General features: G+C 35.8%; 1 protein-coding gene across 1 annotated transcript in view; it reads right to left on the minus strand.

The window, feature by feature from the left end:
* Positions 1-64: 64 nt before the first annotated feature.
* The window catches only part of LOC134529806 (phosphatidate cytidylyltransferase, photoreceptor-specific), a 38,923-nt gene continuing 15,463 nt past the window's right edge, over positions 65-23,524 (minus strand). The window contains exons 4-10 of the mRNA XM_063364267.1: positions 21,735-21,911; positions 18,510-18,712; positions 11,999-12,155; positions 7,973-8,125; positions 6,288-6,419; positions 2,393-2,527; positions 65-843 (exon numbers count right to left, since the gene is read on the minus strand). Of these exons, the coding sequence (XP_063220337.1) occupies positions 754-843; positions 2,393-2,527; positions 6,288-6,419; positions 7,973-8,125; positions 11,999-12,155; positions 18,510-18,712; positions 21,735-21,911 (1,047 nt within the window). The 3' untranslated portion in view covers positions 65-753. The remainder of the gene's footprint in view (positions 844-2,392; positions 2,528-6,287; positions 6,420-7,972; positions 8,126-11,998; positions 12,156-18,509; positions 18,713-21,734; positions 21,912-23,524) is intronic.

The raw sequence follows: 23,524 nt of genomic DNA on the forward strand, positions 1-23,524 counted from the left end.
AAGTATGAGGATTATCAGAAGTTGAGTGGGTTTGTGTTGTTTGTTAAAGAAAAAAAATCAGACATTGAACAGAGCCATTTATATATACACATTCAAATTGAGTATCATAATAATATTTTACACTTACATAAGACTAGAGTCAACAGGAACACAGCCAAAGCGAATGGTTCTAAAATATTTACCAACAGTTTTCTTACAAAATGCAGTTTGCTAACAATTTATTACTTTCATATACAGTGAAACATTACAAAGTACCTTACTCTAAAGGATTTCTCAATTTAACATACCTGAACGATGCTTTACATTTATAACAGTTCAGTATAAAGTTCTGTCATTATTAAGTACCAAAACTGTGAGTTTTTAAAGGTAAGTTGTAATGAGATTTCACTGTATTGTAAAACAAAAACATCATCAGACAGCATCTACGACTGAAAACCTAAATTTTTAACCAAAACATACAATTAAATACATATATAAGTACTAATTATGTTAAAAAAAAAAATCTATAGGTACACATATATAAACATAAAACATTTGTACAAGTGAGATGAAAATGCATCAAGTGCACAACTTGAGTGTGATTAAAATTTTCAAAATTGTAACTAATGCACAAAGGAATCATACAACTATAGTCACACAATCATTATGTTTTAACATTTAACTAATTAGTCAAAACAGAAATTGATATTCAATATGATTAAAATTTGGATTAACTATTTCATAAATTTTTTAACCACATCAACAACAGCAAAATTACTGAAGATTAAGGATTCCTCGACTTTCTAATGCATCTTTAAGTGTGTAGAACAACTGCAGCTGCTGTTCTGGTTTCAGGCTGTTCACCTGCAAAAAAAAAAAAATCACATTTATTCAATATCTTTGTTGGCAAAATTAATAAACACAGTTCAATTTACATAGCTATTTCACTTTTAATATACACAGATGAGATAAAAATATTTTTGGCCTATTATTTTGATAAATTCTGAGATACCAGGTTCTGTCAAAATTGAACTTGGATCACCTGGTTGGAAATTATCTGACAACTTGACCTAATGTGTCAGCAAAAGGCAAGAATGATTCATTGTCGAAGTTTAAACAAGGTGGATTATGTACCTATAGTACTATATGAACAGCTGTCAGACACAAAGGGCATGAGATGGAATTCATACCTAGCCAAAAATATACAAGTGGAGTGTCTAGCAATATGGCACAACACAATCCTTAAAAAATGCTCACAGATATTGTTTATTTCCATTCAAAGTGCTACACCTAGGAATAACCAATCTATACTGACCATTAACCAGCAAAATATTGTATCAAACAATGATACAGCTTTGGTTACAACATTTTGCTACTGGCTAAATACATCAACTGGGGTAGCACATTTTGCTTTCCATGTAATTAAAATAGGTGGGATATGACATTTTTGCTGAAGGTGCAAACAAAACCCACAATCCTGAAAAATGTCAATTTCACTTGAATTGACGGTTACAACATGTTGCCTTTTCATGGACGATATGCTAGATGAAGGTAGATAAGTGCAGCAGCCATTCGAATTCATTCAGATAAAACTAATAGGTCAGTTTAAGTCAGGTAATGAAAATTTAAGCAAATGTGCAAGTGGCTGTAAGTATTTCAAGACAAGCCATTAGCTATAGCTGACAGTTTATAATTTAATATGAATAAGTGAATTACAATGTAACTTCTCACTGACACTGAGGTCATTGGTGATGGATAAGGAGTGACATAGTGAGATGAAGCAGTGATGGAGGATCAAAGGAGGAAAAACAGAAGTACCTTACGAAAATACACGAACTCTTGGCAATGTCCACGATGCTTCACACTTGTAAAAATCCATCTTTTGACCAGAGATTAGGAAAGGATACAGATGGAGTACTAGCTGTCAGACAGAAAGCAGTTTTTCCCCCCATTTTTTTTCTGATTTCCACATACCAATATGGCGGATGTTTGTTTATATTAACAACTGCAGCTAAGCTGTTCGGAAGAAAATTAGATCAAAAAATTACTGGTTAGTATGTTTATATTTATGAAAAGTCCAAAACGAATCTTCATAATACAAATGTAATGATATGAGTTGACCTTTTTCTCCAATTTAACCTCCAACACAGGTACAGCTGATACATTTGTAAACAAATGGCCGCCCTATTGGTACATGTAGTACTATGAAATCCATTTCCCCTTTTGGCTTCATCCCCCCTCATCTAGAATGGGACCTTATGCTCCATCTGTATATTTCCCTAATCTCTGCCTTTGACACCATCCGGAATCAAACCGAGATAGTCTTGGTGGGAGGCAAAGTGATCTGACCACTCAACCACCGTTGCCTGTAGCTGCAATATGAAAAGAAAAAAAAAAACATAAATATTCAAACCTGTTGGAGGAGTTTCTGAGGCGATGCTGTATGAATAAAACTGGAGATGTAGACATTAACAAACGTTGCCATAAGGTACTGACAATCAAATCGATCCATAATCCCACCATGGCCAGGAATCACATCACCAAAATCCTATTTAAAAGAAAATAAATCACAAATAACATGATAAGTGATTTGATAAACTACAATTACAGAATGCAAATATATTCTATGTTAAGTTTATAATTTTACTTATATGATTTGACATGCTCAGTGCCCCTATGGTTTAATTGAGACTGTTTTTTAGCCATCACACCTCCCACCCCATCTGTATGCACCTACCCTATGCATGTGTGTTAAGTGGGGAATGCACCCTATGCTCCGAGTGCATTCAAGTACACCGAGCGTGTGAAAATGTCAATGTTTTCTTTTTCAGCTAACATGTAAAACATTTCACAGTTTCACTATACCGTATAATTTTTATAGGTTAATTTTCAATCGTAATTAACATCATAAGTGTAACATGAAATTGATTGCATTGCTTCACTTGCAACAGAAAACAATTACTCCTGGAGCCATGCTGGTTTGCAGGAGATAGACAGTTATCTTCAGGTGACCTGACAGCTCCAATGCATCCACGCATCAAGGCATCCTTAAACATTGCAATCACTGATCTGTTTACATTTGCTGGCTAGCCATAAGTTACCAAATCACTTGCAGTTATTTTAGGTCGCAAAGCTGGGCTTTTCTGGCCCTCCACTGCCATTTATCGTAATTTCATATCCTACGGGTGTTACCTGCTCACAAGAACTTTTCCGGGTGTGTAGACAATCTTGCCACAGTGCCTGCAGAAGTTACAGACTCCAGAGTTTCTGTGTTTGTACCCTCGAGCTGACAAGAGTGCCAGATATTATTATTTGTCATCTGTATCAAACTACACCCTAGTGTGTTTCCATTGCTGTGTATGAGTGCCTTTACACCGCCAAGCTGTGGGCCAAATCGCTTTCACGTCAACCACTGCCGCCACGCCAGATTAAGTGCAGTAATTCCGCTTTCCATGGCCCTAGAACATGTCAATGAGCCGGTGGTGCGTGACAATTGAACAAAAAAAGTGAGAATAAACATTCGTGAAATAATTCTTTTCATTCTGTATATCCGTTGTTTTCAGTAGTTTGACATGTCTGTCTCTCGACTATAAAAGCAATGGTTTCAAAAACTGTCAACATTGACGTACAGGTTTTGACAGGTAAGTACAGAGTGTCTAAAAATACCGGGTGAACCAATTTCAGGATATTTCAGGACCTTTAAATAAAATTTTGTTACTACTTTTGGGTGTCACAAAGTAATGTTTTATATGACAAGCAAACTAAACATAATCCGAAATAAATCTACTATTCACCGAAACATACCTATTATTATGCTAGAAAGCTGAAACCTTTTTAAATATAACTACCACATGATGAAGTGGACAGTTTTTAACTATTTATATTTAATGAGCGACATAAACTGAAGTGAAGTGTCAAAAAACAAAATGAAAGTTAGCAAAGGAGTGCCAGAAAATAAAATTTTTTGACTTTCAGCACCATTGCTGTTTATTTGGGGGCTTTTTCGTGACCAAATCTTCAGTTTCTTTAACTTTTCGCGATTTTAGTGAACCGAAGACCTAATACCATCTCTAAATATCAATTTCAAAATGTCACCTTTAAGATTTCACCCATGATGTGTCTCTTGTGTGAATCTTAGTACCACCATGCAAAGTTCCTCTTTAAGATTTTTATAGCTGAAGTCATCAATTTTTCACCACTTCTTATTAAAATAAAAAGTATTTCTTAAAACACCGACATGATAACCCTGGCGTGTCTATCTTAAAATGCCACCCTCAACAGTGTTTCAAACCAAATTCCCAAATAATATGAATCCACTGACATATCGTAGACACTGAAAAATCCCACAGATCTACTACACCTGGGAAATTTTAGTCAAAATGTACAACTAATGATTGCTTGAACAATACTTCCAAGCAATAAATAATACAACACAGCATAAAAAAAAACATTACGGTGCAACTCACTGCATAATTCAGAGCTTATAAGAAGGCATTCAAAAGCTGCTCAGCTGTCATAAAAATATACCAGCACAAAATAATTCATATTTATTGTATCATACAAAAATGGACAACAATGTTTATGGTTCTCACACTCCTGATAACCTAATCACCTGGACAACAATTTTCATCAATATTTGAGTCATGCCATGGACCGGTCTTATACAAACACCATATTTTCCTTCTATAAATGTTAATGTGATCCCTTAGCAATTAAAGTTGCAAATGACCCTACCTACATTTAAATTTCTTCATACAAAATATTTTTTCACTGATCAGCATGTGGTTGAAATTATGCTTACACAATATTTACATGCATAGTAATAACACCTTACAAAAAAACAGCTTTATTTATCAACATTGTTTTTCTGGTGACATACATAGTACAGTAAACTCTCGATTATCCGGGCCTGGATTATCCGGTTTTCGGGTTATCCGTGCTTGATTTTTTTATGAAGTTGTAAAAAAAAAAGACCGGGTGTGGCTACGCCGCGCTTTTTTTTTTTTTTTTTTTTTTTTACTGCTGTGTCAGAAAGCCTGACCCTTCAGACCCTCGTTCCCCCGCCACCTTCACCCGTCAATTTGTCACACTTTAAACCAAAAAGGAATGCCTGACTGCTGCTTCCGGCTCAACTCCCTCCCCCACCCACCCTTTTAAATTTTCTTTTCACAGCGCCCCGTCACGCTAAAAAAAAAAAGGTCCCTCTACCTCTTTTACTTTTCCACACTCCTTACGGCTGGAAGAGGCATTATTCACGCAGTTATTAACATCAGTTCTCCCAGGCACATTTGTTTTTGTAATGATGTCTGGTAAAAGGAAACGTAAAGTGCTGACAATAGCAGAGAAGTTAGAAGTTGTGGACAGGTTAAAAAAAGGAGAAACTGCCGCGAAATTAGCACAGGAATATGAAATTGGAATCCAAACCGTGCGAGACATTAATAAAAGTGAAGAAAAACTTTTGCAGTTTGCTAGTAGATCAGACAGTGTGGCAGGGTCTTCTAAACGTAAAAGCATGAAAACATCTACCCACGCAGATGTTGACAATGCTTTGTATGTTTGGTTTAGGTCGTTAAAAGGGTGGAGGGAGATGCTGAGTTGGGACTGCCGCCGCTCTCCCTCCCGTAGCAATAAAGGGGACATGAGAAGGGTGGCGGCAACACAGTGCCAGTATTGTTTACAGTCCAATAAGCTGGGACGCGGTATATAAAGCCTTTGCTTGTACTCATATAATTCTACTGAAGAGACCCTCTTTTGCCAGTAAATACACAATTTTTAAGTGGTGAAACGGATTATCCGGTTTTTTTATGGGCATTCAATTATCCGGGCATCGGAAGGTCCCAATTAACACGGATAATCGAGAGTTTACTGTACTAATATTCAAAACATATTCACATACAGTCACATTATAAGCATATTATAAAACTTTTCAATGTAAATTTTAATTACATAAGACTTGTGCAGAAAAACAGCATATATTCTATCGAAAATATCTGTGTTGGTTTATACTTAACTATTTTTGGTAGTAATATGAAGAAATAAAATTTTATTACGTTTTTTTACTTAACTTGAATACTTGTAGAGCTTAATCAGGGTGATAAAATCTTAAAATACCATCACCTGTCCTTTAAAAATAAAAATAATTACTGTATAAATAGAACTGAATATAAATAAAATAAAACACAAACTTTTTTTTATCATTTAAATCAAATTTTTTTTGCTAGGTCAATGAGACAGTACAAAAACATGATAGGTAAGAACATTTATAAAAATTTTAATAGTACAGAGAAGCAGTCAATGATTTGTATTACCTTGATTTTAAAAGCTCTCTTGAAGCCACTGGCAAAAAATCCACCAAAAGGTCCAATCACGGAACTAAATAATGACATCGACAATGAATGCAACAAAAATGGATACAGTGTAATAGTATTTTTCATTCCCATCTGAAAGAAAAAAAATATCAAACAAAAAATTATTTGTCTGATACAAATTATTCTCTTTTACAATGTAGTCAACACATTTGAAACATGATACATAATAAACATTTAAGTATAATATATGTTATGTATTTCTGACCTTAGATACGGGTCTCATTAGGAGAGTTAGTGTATTGGTGTCAACAGCACAATTCTATGTTATCTAATGAGCAGACACACCTGGCTAAGACTCCATTGTCAGGGCTTGACAAGATAATTCCTTGTATTGTTGAATTGGGCCAAAATCTACCCCATTCTAAGGGATGGGGTTGCTCTTACGCGGAACACAAGAGTGGGGTCCTTAAGGCATTGCAAACGCCTTAGCACGCCGGGCTGACTCTTCCGCCTCAGTGATGTGGAGATGCGTACGGCCAGTATCCACAACACTATTTATACATTGGGCACTCTTGACACAAATTGCCTTAAACTGTAAAAGCCTGTAATACGTGATCAGCTTACGAGAGAGACGACCACGCCACGTGGTTGGGCGACCTGACATAATGCAGAGAGAGCAGCAGAGACAATATCTGTTCTTTCTGGTGGGCGGACGCAACAAGGCGATGATGGTGATTGGTGCGCTCTGACACTCGTGTTTGCTGCCGGTCATGTGATCAAGAACACATTCTCACAAGTACATTAAACAGTTACCACTAAAATATTACATAAATAAACCTGGCCCTTCAAAATGATTTGACATAAATGTTTACTAAATACTACATGGCTGTCCCTACCGAATGGTTGTTCCACTTACCGTCTGAAGGGGGCGTGGCATGCTGTTCTAACAGCCACCTGTGCCATGCAAAGGTCAACACACCTTACTAGACATGGTACACCAGGCTTCAGGAGGGGTTTGACAACGTCATGTTTAACAGAATTCACATGTCTACAGTACATTCAAAATAGCATTATTCTCAATAACTAGAATTGTGCACACAGTTTTGGGAAAGTTGTTTCAATCCCAACTTGCTAAGAGAATTTTAAAAATGTTAAAAGTGGGAATTTTTGAAGGAGCAAAAGGGGTGAGTGAATATCAATTACTATGAAAGTATAAATGATGGAAATATAATACTAGGTTCTACTACAGAAGTTACTTTAGAGAAAAATTAAAATACAAAAAAATATTACCAGCAGTAAAATAAGACAATGATCACTAATTGATCTTGGCCAAACATGTCCTAATACTAAATAATCTTAAAAAAAATATATATAAAAATTGACATCACATAAGAGAATATGTGAAGAATATTGAACCAGTTAGCAATACAGATAATCTATAGCATAGGCATAAAAAACCTTATTTCATATTATTCCATTATTCTGACTTTTAAGCTGGCATCTTCATTGAATACCATTCACAATTGCTAGACTGAACCTAAGCAGGTTTTACTAAAGACAGATGTAATATCAAGCGGGGTGGAAAGAAAATTTAAATACCAACTGATTGATCTAGAAATAAAACTGTCCTAAGATTTGAGAAGAAAAGAGAATGACTTCAATTCCGATGCAATCAAAGAACTTACCAAATGAAGCACACCAGCCAAGAAATCTGGCAATGTATATTCCTGAGAACGAAACAACGGAGACGGCTCACAGTCCATTGTCATGCGGCCTAATGTTTCACTGTATTCAATAGGACACACGAAGTAGCGGTACTGGCAGAGCACATACGACACCTGAAAAAATTTTTTTTTAATTATATTCCATTTTATATTTTCACTTGAAAGTACGTAAACACATTTGTTGAAAATTTTACTTCAAGAATAGCAATAATTTTCATTTATTATTTTTAAGATTTCTTATTGCTTCACAAATGCAGTGATGTTACACAAAATTCAATTTGAATGCTTAAATGATAATTCTTATTATTTTATTTTATTAAGGATTTACATCTTGTAAAATTGATCATAATAGACGGTTATAAATTAAAACCAGACCAGGATTATTTGGACAGAAATCGGCCATAGCCTGCAGTACCGAACCACACCAGCATTTGTCTGGAGTGATTTCCGAAAACCATGATAAACTGAATTCAGGATGGTTCGACCGGGATTTGAACCCAGCTCCTCTAGAATGCAAGTTCAGTGTCTTACTTCTGCACAACTTTGCTCAATAATTAAAAATTTACTAACAATTTTAGCAATAAAGTATTTTCAACTAATTGTTATGATATCTTTGAAAGATTTGACAATGGGAGTGCAAGACTTGATGTAAGCTTTTGGACATACGCCATGTGCTTAGCAATGGCGTATGTCCAAAAGCTTACATCAAGTTAATTGTGATGAGCTGGTGATCAATTTGAAGGATACTACTCACTAAAATAATTTCTTTTAGAAGGCATTAAGGTTCTCATGTCTGTCTTAAAATTTTTTAATCCATTTGAAAAGAAATGTAAAAAAGAAAGCTTAATAATTTCATACCTGCCAACTTTCCAAGATGAAAATTAGGAAGACATTTCAAAATGTTAATTTTTCGCGTAAAGGACACGCGGCAATTTTTACTTCATGCCACAAAAATTACTGTGATTAAAAATAATTCTAGAAGCAATGCTAAATAGCCTAAACCAACCATTTATCACATAAATATGATGTAAATTAACAGAAAAGTATATAAACAGCTGTTTCATTGTCTTTTAACTTAATTTGAGGTTGAGCATTGCGATTTCAAAGAGGAGGCTGTCGCCTTCTTCGCTTTCTTCAAAAATTCTGCACTATAATTCTGTTCATAACAAACACCAGTTTGTCTTGACTTGAGGATAGAAATTGCTTCCAGAGTTTCATTTGACATTGATGACCTGAACTGTGTTCGATTCTTCATAATTAAGCTGAAAGTACGCTCACACTCTGCGTTACTGTGTGGGATGGATAAGATTGATAACATTACTCTAGCTATCCGATTATACTTTGCCACTCCATCTACTCCTCGAATACTGGCTAACTGAGACCATTTTATATCTTCACTTACTTCTGTTGCACAAATATCTGAAATGTCGTTGACCTGAAGAGTTGTGAACTGCTTTTGTATTTCGTCTATAGCAGCATCTTGTGTTTCCCCTTCCTTTATAGCAAGCATAATAGGAAATAATTCCACAAAATAATGGACAGAAGAAAAGCTGGCATTCTCAATGTTACTGAGTCTAGCAACTTCTGCATGTTTCAATACCTCATCTTTTAAAGGAAACTTGTTGACAATGTAATCGCAAGCTAAGACAAAGTACTTACGAACAGAAGAATAGAAAACTATTTTTTCTTTGTCTTCCAGTGTTTTCACAATGTTAACAGCCTGATTCCCTACAACTAAATCAGCGTCTTCTTTCTGATTCTCAATGGAGTGGTAGTCGAGTTCAAGTAAGGAGCTGCCTTTAATTACTTTCGGCTTGACAAAGTTTGATAACAGGTCTCTCAAAAAATCAAACAACAGTTGCCTAAGGACATGGATATGTGGAGATGCCGACTGGAGGGTTGTATTTACCTTATCAAATGATGGTATTACACTAAGAAGAAATAGACAAAAAGCCTTGCTGAGTTTAGATGTCAGGAACATAAACAACTTTTCTTCTCGATTAATGACAGGAGTTAGATTCTTCAAACAAGGTTTGTCACGAGAGCTTGCTAAAGCAACTGTCTTACTATTGGAACTAGGGACACTAATGGAATCTGATTTCCTTTTGCGTTCATTTTCATTTTTGGCATTTAGGCCTACTCCAACAGGGTTTGGAATGGGTTTTTTTTTTTTAAGGGGCTCATCTTAGGAATTCTGTACGAGCTAAGGCTACCAGATGATGACGATTTCTGACTTGCAACTTCTTCACTGAAGAAACTAACCAATGGGTCCCATTGTTCAACTAGCCTACACAAACTACGCCCAAGAGAGAGCCACCTTGTACTAACGTGTTTCAAAATATTTTTTGCTTCCTTATTATGAAGCTCTTGGAATTTGTGGAATCTGTCTATTCTCTTTGCAGTTTTTTCTAAGTAATAGAATAAATCCACAAGTATTTCATCTATTTTTATGGGTAAACCCCCTACAGCTTTTTCGGCAGCCAGATTAATTAGATGGCAAATGCATCCTACAACTATGAGATCATTTTGCTTTTCTTTTAATACAGCTGCAACGCCGTTCTTGCGACCTACCATTACAGCTGCATTATCACAACACAATGCTATACAATTCTTAACAGGTACTTTCTTGAGTTAAAACTGTGAAAGCACTAAGTTCCCTATATTACGTCCGGTGGAATCACCCTCCAATGCAGAAATGGACAAAACTGTGTTAACAATTTTCTGCTGCTTTTCATCATAGAATGTGACAACAATCGGGTAAAGTTTCGCATTTGAGTCGTTACTACCATCAGTAGCAACAGCAAATGGTCCATTTTGTAAACAATGGACCAGGTCTTCTGTTTTATCAGAAGCCATTTCACTTACAATAGCTGCAGTTTTAGTTCTGGCACACCCGTACTTTTTGGCTATCTCAGAGTTTGGAAACATTTTCCGTAGCAATGCACCTGCATGATCTGCAGCAGTCAAAGGTATATTATGCTCTACCAAAAAGGCCGTAAACAGGCACTCTGCTTTTATCACGTCTAAGTCGGCATTTCCCGTTTTGACAAAAAAAGTTGATATTTTCTGGCTTTCTTCCTGGCATTTTACATTTGCGGCATGTTTGGCGCTTCGACAATGAACCGTTATGTCCGTTTTCCCACCATGTGCAATATTTATGTCGGATATACAAACTGTACAGTAAGCAAATATGTCACCCTTTACAGACTTCTTAATAAAAGAGAATTCAACACTGTACTGTTCTCTAAATACTTGATAATACCCTTTCTGTTTTTTCGTAGTACTCATTTTTACCGAATTTAAATCAAACAATAACAGATTAACGGCTTACCTAACAAAAAACTTGTGCCTCAAAGGCCGAAACCATAATGAATAAAGAAACTAAACGTAACAATACCAAATTACGCTGCACAAATGGTATACTGCTACATTAAAAAAATCTTTAAATCAAATTACATCACGCATGAATTAACTCCGCTAAAACACCGCCACCTTAACGGCAACTAATGAAAACAGAAAACCATCAGCATCAACAAACGGGATAAAACAAACGATACAACAGTATCGACACATACTCTAATGTAAATATATCGTTTCCTAAGGTTCACATCGATATATCGATTACAATACTCGAGATAAATCGTTCTGTTACGCAGAATTTATTCAAAGTTGTGGAAAATTCGTACAAAATAACACTTGTCCGTAAAATCGTACAACGAAGCTATTTTTCGTACATTTTCCGGGAAATTCGTACAAGTTGGCAGGTATGTAATTTTCATGTGGTGGTTAACTTGGATGGCAATTCAACGTGAAAAACAATCACTAAACCAACCCACTCCTACTAAGACATTTAAAATTTCTTAAATCAAGGAAGAAATGAGATATACATGAATCACGCTTTTACAATCATTGTAAATTATATATAGCCTTTGCCAAAATGTTGATGAATCAAATTTGAGGCAAAATTACCCACATTATGTTACTTACCACCAAGCCAAATATTACTGTGGCAAAACCACCTCCAATGAAACCTTCCCAAGTTTTCTTAGGTGACAGCTGGATAAGAGGAGTTCGGCCGAAAAAGAAACCAAACATGTATGCCATGACGTCATTGCAAACAATCATGGACACTGGAACAATAAACCTGTTGAAGAAATTTTGTATTAAACGTTTCTCAAACCATTACAAGTCATCAGCACTGGGAGGAATGACAAGTTTAAGAGAAAATCATTTCCACAATGAAACCTAGTTTAGTGCTCTAAACGACTCATGAACTAATTTTAATTTAATTTAAAACCGCCAAAAATATACAGGATGAGTAAAAACTGAGTGTGTTAATAATATGATATTTCATGACAAATAAAGTACAAACTGTACGTAAATTAATTTTTCTATATATACATATGAGAACTTAAAATTAAAATTTAAAATCAAATATCTGAATATTGTTTATTAAATAAAAATTCAAAATTTCAATGACTGGTTTCAATCATCCTTCCTTTTAATTATGTAACTGGATCGGATACCCACTTTTGGCTGGTAATCTAGAAAATTTTGCAATAGTGAATTTTTTTTAATACAATAAACAATAACCATAGCTAGAAAATTATCAAATAAGTTATGTCAAAACTCACTCAAATATGCAATTTTCTAGAAAACTAAATGTTTGTTAATCTCTATCTTGCTTAATTCTGATAACTTTGTTACAATTTCTATTCAAACATATCCGAACCTCAATTTTCTAGTTTTTACTCCTGTTAATTCATTTAGGGCATAACCCATGTTTTTCATGCAATTCAGCAAACCTGCCAGAAAACCTATTAGGTATTAACTATAAATTTCAGCCACCTTATCTTGTATACCTCCAGTATTGTATGCCAAGATAGAACTGCCTGAAGTACTGTGTATTTTCAGCTGTACACCATCAGCACTGTACACCTTAAGCAAATATATATAAAAAAAGCAGGAAAAACCAGTTTGTGTCTCTTTAAAGCGGTCAGCTAAGAATCCTTCACAGTTTAAAGCATGTAAGCTAATTTAGGGAACTATTCTATTCAGCAAAAAGCATTTTAAGGCTTCAAATTAACACATTTAAAAAAAAAAGAAAATGTGGTTTGAGGGCTGTGGTCTTTTGTTCATAAAATGATGTGCTTCTGTGTTAACACAAGTTTAGTAGCAATAATGTAGTTACGAGCGTACTGGGAGGCAAGGCCACAATGTGGGGCCGGTGCCTGCTGTCCGGCCGCCTGCCCATTGGCCCCCCGGTGGGTCGCAGACTACGGAAGCCATGCATACCTTTGTCCTTGCTACCCCCTCCCCCCACGTGCCCTTTCCCATGACCCTGGAAGTTTCTGGACGCTGCTAACTACACAACACAGAAGTGAACCTAGCACAAAGGCGATGACCCTGGAAGCTTCTGGACGCTGCTAACTACACAACACAGAAGTGAACCTAGCACAAAGGCGATGACCCTGGAAGCTCCTGGCCGATGCTAATAACACAACACAGAAGTAATTCTAGCTCAAAGACGATGACCCTGGAAGCTCCTGAACGCTACTAACTACACAACACAGAAGTGAACCTAGCTCAAAGGCGATGACCCTGGAAGCTTCTGGACGCTGCTAACTACACAACACAGAAGTGAACCTAGCACAAAGGCGATGACCCTGGAAGCTCCCGGACGCTGCTAACTACACAACACAGAAGTGAACCTAGCTCAAAGACGATGACCCTGGAAGCTCCTGGACGCTGCTAACTACACAACACAGAAGTGAACCTAGCTCAAAGGCGATGACCCTGGAATCTCCTGGATGCTGCTAACTACACAACACAGAAGTGAACCTAGCTCAAAGACGATGACCCTTGAAGCTCCTGGCCGATGCTAATAACACAACACAGAAGTAATTCTAGCTCAAAGACGATGACCCTGGAAGCTCCTGAACGCTACTAACTACACAACACAGAAGTGAACCTAGCTCAAAGGCGATGACCCTGGAAGCTTCTGGACGCTGCTAACTACACAACACAGAAGTGAACCTAGCACAAAGGTGATGACCCTGGAAGCTCCTGGCCGATGCTAATAACACAACACAGAAGTAATTCTAGCTCAAAGACGATGACCCTGGAAGCTCCTGAACGCTACTAACTACACAACACAGAAGTGAACCTAGCTCAAAGGCGATGACCCTGGAAGCTCCTGACGCTGCTAACTACACAACACAGAAGTGAACCTAGCACAAAGGCGATGACCCTAGAAGCTCCTGGACGCTGCTAACTACACAACACAGAAGTGAACCTAGCTCAAAGGCGATGACCCTGGAAGCTCCTGACGCTGCTAACTACACAACACAGAAGTGAACCTAGCTCAAAGGCGATGACCCTGGAAGCTCCTGGACGCTGCTAACTACACAACACAGAAGTGAACCTAGCACAAAGGCGATGACCCTGGAAGCTCCTGGACGCTGCTAACTACACAACACAGAAGTGAACCTAGCTCAAAGACGATGACCCTGGAAGCTCCTGGACGCTGCTAACTACACAACACAGAAGTGAACCTAGCACAAAGGCGATGACCCTGGAATCTCCTGGATGCTGCTAACTACACAACACAGAAGTGAACCTAGCTCAAAGGCGATGACCCTGGAAGCTCCTGGACGCTGCTAACTACACAACACAGAAGTGAACCTAGCTCAAAGGCGATGACCCTGGAAGCTCCTGGACGCTGCTAACTACACAACAAAGAAGTGAACCTAGCTCAAAGACGATGACCCTGGAAGCTCCTGGATGCTGCTAACTACACAACACAGAAGTGAACCTAGCTAAAAAAGACGATGACCCTGGAAGCTCCTGGACGCTGCTAACTACACAACACAGAAGTGAACCTAGCTCAAAGGCGATGACCCTGGAATCTCCTGGATGCTGCTAACTACACAACACAGAAGTGAACCTAGCTCAAAGACGATGACCCTGGAAGCTCCTGGACGCTGCTAACTACACAACACAGAAGTGAACCTAGCTCAAAGGCGATGACCCTGGAATCTCCTGGATGCTGCTAACTACACAACACAGAAGTTAACCTAGCTCAAAGACGATGACCCTGGAAGCTCCTGGACGCTGCTAACTACACAACACAGAAGTGAACCTAGCTCAAAGGTGATGACCCTGAAAGCTCCTGGACGCTAATAACTACACAACACAGAAGTGAACCTAGCTCAAAGGCGATGACCCTGGAAGCTCCTGGATGCTGCTAACTACACAACACAGAAGTGAACCTAGCTCAAAGGCGATGACCCTGGAAGCTCCTGGACGCTACTAACTACACAACACAGAAGTGAACCTAGCACAAAGGCGATGACCCTGGAAGCTCCTGGACGCTGCTAACTACACAACACAGAAGTGAACCTAGCACAAAGGCGATGACCCTGGAAGCTTCTGGACGCTGCTAACTACACAACACAGAAGTGAACCTAGCACAAAGGCGATGACCCTGGAAGCTCCTGAACGCTGCTAACTACACAACACAGAAGTGAACCTAGCTCAAAGGCGATGACCCTGGAAGCTCCTGGATGCTGCTAACTACACAACACAGAAGTGAACCTAGCCCAAAGGCAACAAGCCTCACAATCATACATGCAATTGTCCCGGTCGAGAGTTGTGCACAACTGCCCCCTGCACCTGAGGTGGTTGCTGGAAGAAAGGGGGTTAATGGCAGGGTGAACTATCAAACTTGCAGCCACTCGAATATTTGTATTTTGCATTCCAGCCAAACTCCACAAGTCAAAGGTTAAAAACAAATTACTAATTGTAATATTTGTTTTCCCTACATTCTCAGACCTTGACAATAATGCAATTTTTGTCATACTGTATTTTACGACATTGCTTACAAGTTTCCATACAGTTAACATATTGTGTTGTAGTATCTTACAATCACAAAGGGGTTTTATAAAAATAGACAAACTCACTAGAAATATTGTTACAACACTTAAAAACCATTTTTGTTATTGTCACTCTTATGATAATTCATTAATAAGGTTTACAATGCCACCATTTTAAACAATTTAAAGCACAACGGATTACAAGAAAACACATGATGCATTCAACCCACCACCACAGTTACTAAGCAACATTGGTTGCAGTTTACAAGCTAACATTTCTTTTTTCAAATGTCCCAACTGTTTTATAAAAATGTAGTTGTAAATATGTTTGTACATCATTGTTGTATTGCTCATTCTACACAGATAATGGTTGGCACTATCTTGAAATAACCAATAATGCAACCAACTCTGTACAATTTCATTGCCTAGTTAGAACACCAATACTATAAACTAAGTAACCCATCACCTTCTATTAGATTTAAATGTCCCTGAATGAAGCGCTAACCTAGCATGACAGATTTTTGTTCTAAGCCCGGAAAAAAGCAATATACCATCATATTTGTACACAATCACAAAAAAAGTAACAACGCCAAGCACCAATTGATTTTAGCCCCAACTCCGGCACATGCATTAAATAGTTAACACACATAATTACGTAATTCAAAGCTGTCCTAAACAATTCAAGTTATTACCTTCATAATAAGTCTGCATATCAGCAGACATAGTAGTGAACCTTCCCAATACAGCACCGAAGGTATCACAGTTGGTGTGTACAGCAGCAAGAGGCAATAGGTACAACTTGTTGCTGTGGACGAAGTATTCTGTGGGAGAATTGAGAGTGCTTAAAGTGATATGTGAGTGGTATGATGGTTTTAAGATTTTATTGTGTGACAAATATTTGTTAAGAAGGTACTTCAAAGATGAATTTAAAAAATACTGTACGTAAACTACATATTTTTTGTTACTATATTCAGTTGTAATCAGTTTCGCTGGTTCAAGTTATAATTTTTGTCGAAGTTACTGCTTCTATGACAATAGTATTTTTATACTTGTGTTTATGAAATCATTTCCACTTACTTTCGACCTAATATCACACAGTGCAATATTATAAAAACAAAAACTTATCATGCCTTGCAACAATGCAGCATTATGAGCACTTTTATTGCATAGCTGCCAGTTGTGGAGTGCCCATCAGCTGTCAAAAAATGAGTAGCATCAATAGCAAGAATAAAGTGATTTACTCCAGAAAAGTTGTGCAGCACAAAGCTAGTAAGGAGATTTCTGTAAATATAACATCAGGTATGAGCTGCATCTTCTTCAAAAAGCAGATCCTTGAGACCGCAGTCAAGTTTTTAAGGTTTCTTAAGGGTATTACACTCAACAATTTATCGTACATATTTTCAAGAGTTAACATGAAACCTGAGCTGGTTGATAGTGCTCCCAATGTTGCTACTGAAGTGTGTCACAACGTCAAATGTTCTTGTCCATTAAAGAACCTAGTGAAAAAACTATTATATTGTGAGTCTTTATGAGAACTTCTAACACATCATACATCTAAACTTTCATGATCTCATAATAATGAATAGAAGAGGCCCTATAACACTCCCCTGTGGTACCACTGACTCCACTTTCCCCTCTTCCATTCTTTCCTTTCCCACCCTCACCCATTGTTTCCCATCCATAGGTAAGTCTCCTGTCAAACTTATCAACCTGCTGTTCCTTATCAATGTTGTTAACGCCCAATATTTGTCTTAACACTAGGACTGTGTAACTGCTACACAACTGTAAATTAGCAGTGCTGAATTGTGTGTACTGGAGGCGTTGAATATCGCTTGAGGTGCTGTTAGGCCAGCCACCATTTTTGCAGATGGTGTGTCTAAAAGCATCCCACCAAGAAATCTGTTATGCCACAATGAACAAAAATAGTGTTAAAATCCCTATTTTTTTTATGACCGTGCAAGTTGGCAGTGATAAAACTATTTTATGTGCTCAAATTTTTGTGCAAGAATACAAAATCTAGGCACCAAGTGATCGTGGCTGCGTAAACACAAGCTTGCGGAGATTTTGGTGCTCTTGAAAAATACTTCATCACTCAGCTGTATTACTCACTGGTGGTCATATTACGGCTGGTCACATTATTCTTCTTCTTGCTGGTGATGCGTAATCCGTAACACATTACTTGTGAATTACAGGGCAACATGTAAAAAATTACATCCACACTTTACTACTGCATTCACATAACAGGCTTTCAAACCTACATTATGTATTATGTTATTCAGTAAATCATGCATGCATACTATCAAAAAATCCTATCTATTAGGGTACAAATAAAATCAAGAAGCAACCAATAAAAGTACAATAATTCAGAACAAACAAAAATAATAATGGTACTGCAACATTTTACTTTTTTGTACATCAGGCAAACAGACATAATTTCTACTAAGTTAACTGCATTACCATCTCACTGTATCTGAACTATAAATGAAATGAAGTAATTTATCTAACAAAAATTTCATACCGAAATTACAGGATTTAATTGACACTACTCTATACTAAAAAAAACATTTAGCAGGATGTTAAATTTGACCAAAAAATTTTTTGAAATGATATTAATGATCACTTACCAAATGAGACCTTCAAAGATGTTTTGTATTATAAGATAGCTCTGAGTCACTACAATCAAAAGAGCGACATGTGTCCATGCAAACAGAGAAAACTGTTTCATGTAGTACTTCTTGACAAGGGACAGCACAAACCACACAAAGCCGCCTATGTAAAGACAAAATGAGAAGAAACGGTGATATGCCACAAGGAAGCGGAGTGAATCCTGAAAGTTAAACGACCAATATTAGCGCAACAACAACAAGTTTTGTTATGATTACATACCACACGTACACAGAGTTAACAGTAGAGCTACGTTTACTTGTATTAAATTAAAATTTAAAATATCTTATCTATACCTCACTGCAAATGACCCAAATGACCATTAAGTTTTTTTTCCACTTTCACAAAATAAATTTATACTGACCAAAATAAAATAACACAGTAAACTGATATCCCTAGAAATTAACTTTATAAACTGCTATCTTTTTCCACTATTGTGGTGCTCCCTTCCTTTACTTCCATCAGAAAGTCTGTACTCAATCAACAGCAGCACAGTTACTGCTTGTGGTATCAACCACATACTGCTCAACTGTGACAGAATGGAGCTCAGCTTGTGGTATCAATCACATACTGCTCAACTGTGACAGAATGAAGCTCTAATTTTCTAAGTACAGTACACTCCCGATCATCCGCGAAATTAAGTGGCAGGGCCACCGCGGATAGTGAAAATCGCGGATAATCCGCAAAGAGCCAAAAATGGGAAACAAAAAAGGAAACATTAATTTCAACTTAAAAATCTAAAAATTTATGTACAGTAAACATTACAATTAACAGTAAAAAAATTTTTAATGATGCTAAAATTTTTGCATTTTACTGAATAATTACGCATGCCAGCCTACTGTGAGTTCCGAGAAGGCCTGTGGCGTTTTACTGTATACTGCACACAATACACTCGTCAGTAGAGTTCAAATTTGCTCACTTGTAATAAAATACAGATTTACATATTTGCTGTATTTTTTTATAGCATACGTAGATAAACCGCACCGCGGATAATAGGGAGTTTACTGTAATCATCTCACTGAAAGCAATGTTTTTCTTGGGTGTCCAAAGAAACTTTCAAGCATAATCAATATGAAATGCTTTTAATTTTGTCGTGATTGTAATTATGCTACATTTGCTAGATCGAGCTGATCTTGAAATGCCCACTGGGACAAAGTTTTTCACTATATCTTAAGTGAGCTAAATATGAACACATTCATTTGAATCCACCCAGATGGTTTATTTTAGGATTGACTACGCAATCAATTTAACAAGTCTGTGCATGAAAAATACATGCCAAATGAAGAATTTAAACTCTAAAATTTTCCCAACTGTCAATGGGAAATGGACGATAGTTATAAAACAGACTGAATGGAGACATTTATAATAGAAAATCAATGCTCATAGTTAATAATACAACATAAAGTTTTCATGTTTAATTATTTTCTCAAAAAAAAAAAAAATATTGTTTATAAACGACTATGTTGTTTTTCTAATTTTAACATGTACAGTTTAAAAGACAAAAGCATAAAATTAACTCACATATCCCATAACTTATTAGGAAATTAAAACTTAAAACTTTGTAATAATGGTGTTCTATTTTTGAATTTTTAAATTAATTATAATCTGAATATCATTCAATATCATGCTTTACATAAGATGTGACTCTTAACTGACTCATGACGAACTCTCGTGCTTATTTCCATCAGATACTGACGTAACATTAATGACATAATGATAACGTTATTTTGACATCATTATGATCTCCCTTAAGTGGATTTTACATACCGATGACAATGATCCTCAATTTTATCGATTAAACCAGGCATCAATTAATAATAATAGTTAATATTTTTAAATGCTTAGCGATTAAGGTTCGAATCCCACTCAGATCCATTTTATTTATTTTTAATAAAATAATAATGAATAACTAAATGAAAAAAGGACTCGAGTATTGTGTTAGTTTTTATAGTAATAAATAATGTATCAAAGCAAATTAAAATGAAGGTAAGAGACTGAGCAAGAATTATGTACAAAATTATGATTTAACATCATGTTTTTCTATATTTGACTGGTAAAGAGGTGAAAAGTTAGTCAATTTTTTTAAAATATAAGTGGTATCTCTGAAGTTAATCAAGCAGGATGTAAGTTATGAAGTATGATTTATAAACATACAAAATCTACCAACTCATTTTTACAATTTGTTGAATTTTTACTTTTTAAAGGGTGAAATATTTACAATATGGTTTTCTCATTAAAAATTAAAATCTTCCGATCAAATCAAACTTAATTTAAGAAATTGGAAATGATAAATAAACATAACTTCAGCTACCTTCTCTTATTCAACAGTCTCTGAAAATCACCTCTTAAATTGTAACAGGGGTTAATGTTATTTTAAAAAAATTATGAAATCTTTTAATCAGTACCTATTAAGAAGATAAATTTAAACTTAAATTAAATATAAGTTTATAATAATTATTTTGGAATTCACATCTGCGGTAAATAGGGGGGAAAAAAACAGGAGGAGGTTGATTTTTGTTTGGTTAATGTAATTGCCATATACTTAGTTCTGAAATTTTACATGTGGGGAAAGAGAAGAGGGTTAAAAACTTGGGGATATTATTTCAGTAATACTAAGAAAACTAAGAATCAACTAACATGCTTGATGATAAATTTGATTCTGTACTCTTCATTTTAAATTAAGATGCAATAGTATCAAATTTCCTAAAATAATGGGAGGTATTTGTAATAACGTGAAATTATTTAGTTATTCTAAGCATAGCTTTAACCATAATAAACAAAAGTGTTGGTATAAATTATGGCATAAACATAGTAAAATTAAATTGTCTACCTAATGAAATGAAAGTAAAATATCAACATTAATAATTTAAAACAGAAGTTTTAAAATCTGAGACTCAATATATAATAAAAATTAAAAAGGCCTACTCATATTCACTTCAAAAAAATATCATTCTTAAATGGTTTTGTTATGAACTAAATCATTTATTCACCTGACAAATTTAATGTGTCTATTTATTTTGTAAAGATGTTTGGAATTATTCACACACCTATCTTTCATTGGTAAGATTTTAGTAATACTCCGAAATTGTAAGAGTGAAGCCACGGGTTTTATGCTAGTAAAATATAAAACTATTAATGTAATAAATTATAAACAAAACTAAGAACTTCTGTAGTTGTATACTCACAGTTCTACTGATGAGGACACCAAAATAATCAACCAAGCTCTCCCCATAAAAGAAATAATTGGATGCAATCAAAAAGTACCATGAAAGTGACCTGAACCATGGAAGCCCATGGATCCGATAAACTGCATAGCCAATGTTAATGATTTCTTCAAAACATTTCACTTGAACAATTAGGGTCTGAAAAAAAATAATTAACCTCAAAATTGCACTCTTGCTTCAGTCTTATATGTACAGATATATATATTTAACAGTATATAGCATATTAATCAGGACTAAAGCCACACCACTCAAGACAAAATTTCCTCATTTTTCTTACCATATTCTTTGAGAGCCATGTAATAGGATGCACAACGTGGTAGCTAAATGGGTTTGTAACTGTTCTACTGAACACAAAACTGGTTTCCTTGCATAATTCAACACCTCATGAAATATGGAAGCGATTATAATTAAATATACACCTTCAATGACTGAGGCCATGACATCATGCTTAGAATAGCTGAGAACTTCAAATAATTTAAACCCTTGTAATTAAGTTACAAAGTGTAGCAACAGATAGTATGTGTTTCAGACTAATGTTGACACCTTGCACTTGAGCCATTCCATTTCAATTCAGGCAGGAGCGTGTCAGGTCACCATCTCGGATTTGCTTTAAAAAATTACAGCAGTTACAACCAGTGCAGACAAGAAGTATGCCAAAAGGATTTTGTCCCAAAAAAATTTTCCCCCAAAAAGGTGGAAAAAGGGGTGTTTTTTAAATGAGCGGCATTTCAAAACTATTATACTAATTTTGTTGATTTTTTTTTATTTTGTACCTATTATAGTGAACTACAGAGTGGAATAGTTCCAATGAGCCCAACGACAATATCTTTAAGGGGGGGAAACTAAAGAATTTGGCAAAAAATTTGAATCTTTTTGAATTTTCAAAAAACATTTTTTATGTGGAATAATCAATTTTCATAAAAAGTAATTCTGGTAATATGTGGACCTATTACAGTAGTTTTACAGGAAAAATTGTTTTTAATTCTATGATGCATGGAATTATTAAAATTTAACTTTAAAATTTTCAAAATTTGACAAAAGTGCCATTTTTGATTGAAAATTACTCAAAAATCCCATATTTTAAAAATCTGAAAATTTGTAACTTTGTAGTCCTCACCTTTAGTAATAGCATGCACTTTGTTGGATAGTGTGTTTTTGCCTGTAAACATTTCTAGAATTTTTTGAAAATGTAATTTTCTTACATTTTCTAAGTCTGCACACTCAATTAACAAATGTTTTGTTAGTTTCCAAAAAGTGAGATGTAATTTGTAAATTGGGGAAACCTTGGGAATTACAAAAGGAGAGTCTGTGTATACATTATCACATTAACATAATATGCACAATACATATACACACATATAATACATATGCATACTCTTTAACTTGCATGAAAACCAAAATTTCAAAGTAAAATTGAAACCAACAATATGTACCTATAATTAATTATATGTAGACTGCTTACCCTTCCTCAACTATATGTAACATATATTGACAAATTTCCTAAAATATTATTTGGCTGATTAAAGACAGTAGATCTGCTGGATCTTCATCAACTCAGCTTTGTCGAAAGTGTGGAGTCTTGCTGATTGTCCAAGTGGAGTAGGATTGCTTACTGCTAACAAAACATTTTGTAGTGGCACCGGACAGTCATCCTTCTTCTTTCCAGATTCCTGTGGCAACTGAAACCCTTTAGCTGGACCATGGGGATGCATAAAAGACACTGTCATGTCGTTCAACTCTTTAGATATACC

Source organism: Bacillus rossius, chromosome 2 (genome assembly GCF_032445375.1).
Source record: "Bacillus rossius redtenbacheri isolate Brsri chromosome 2, Brsri_v3, whole genome shotgun sequence".
NCBI lineage: Eukaryota > Metazoa > Arthropoda > Insecta > Phasmatodea > Bacillidae > Bacillus > Bacillus rossius.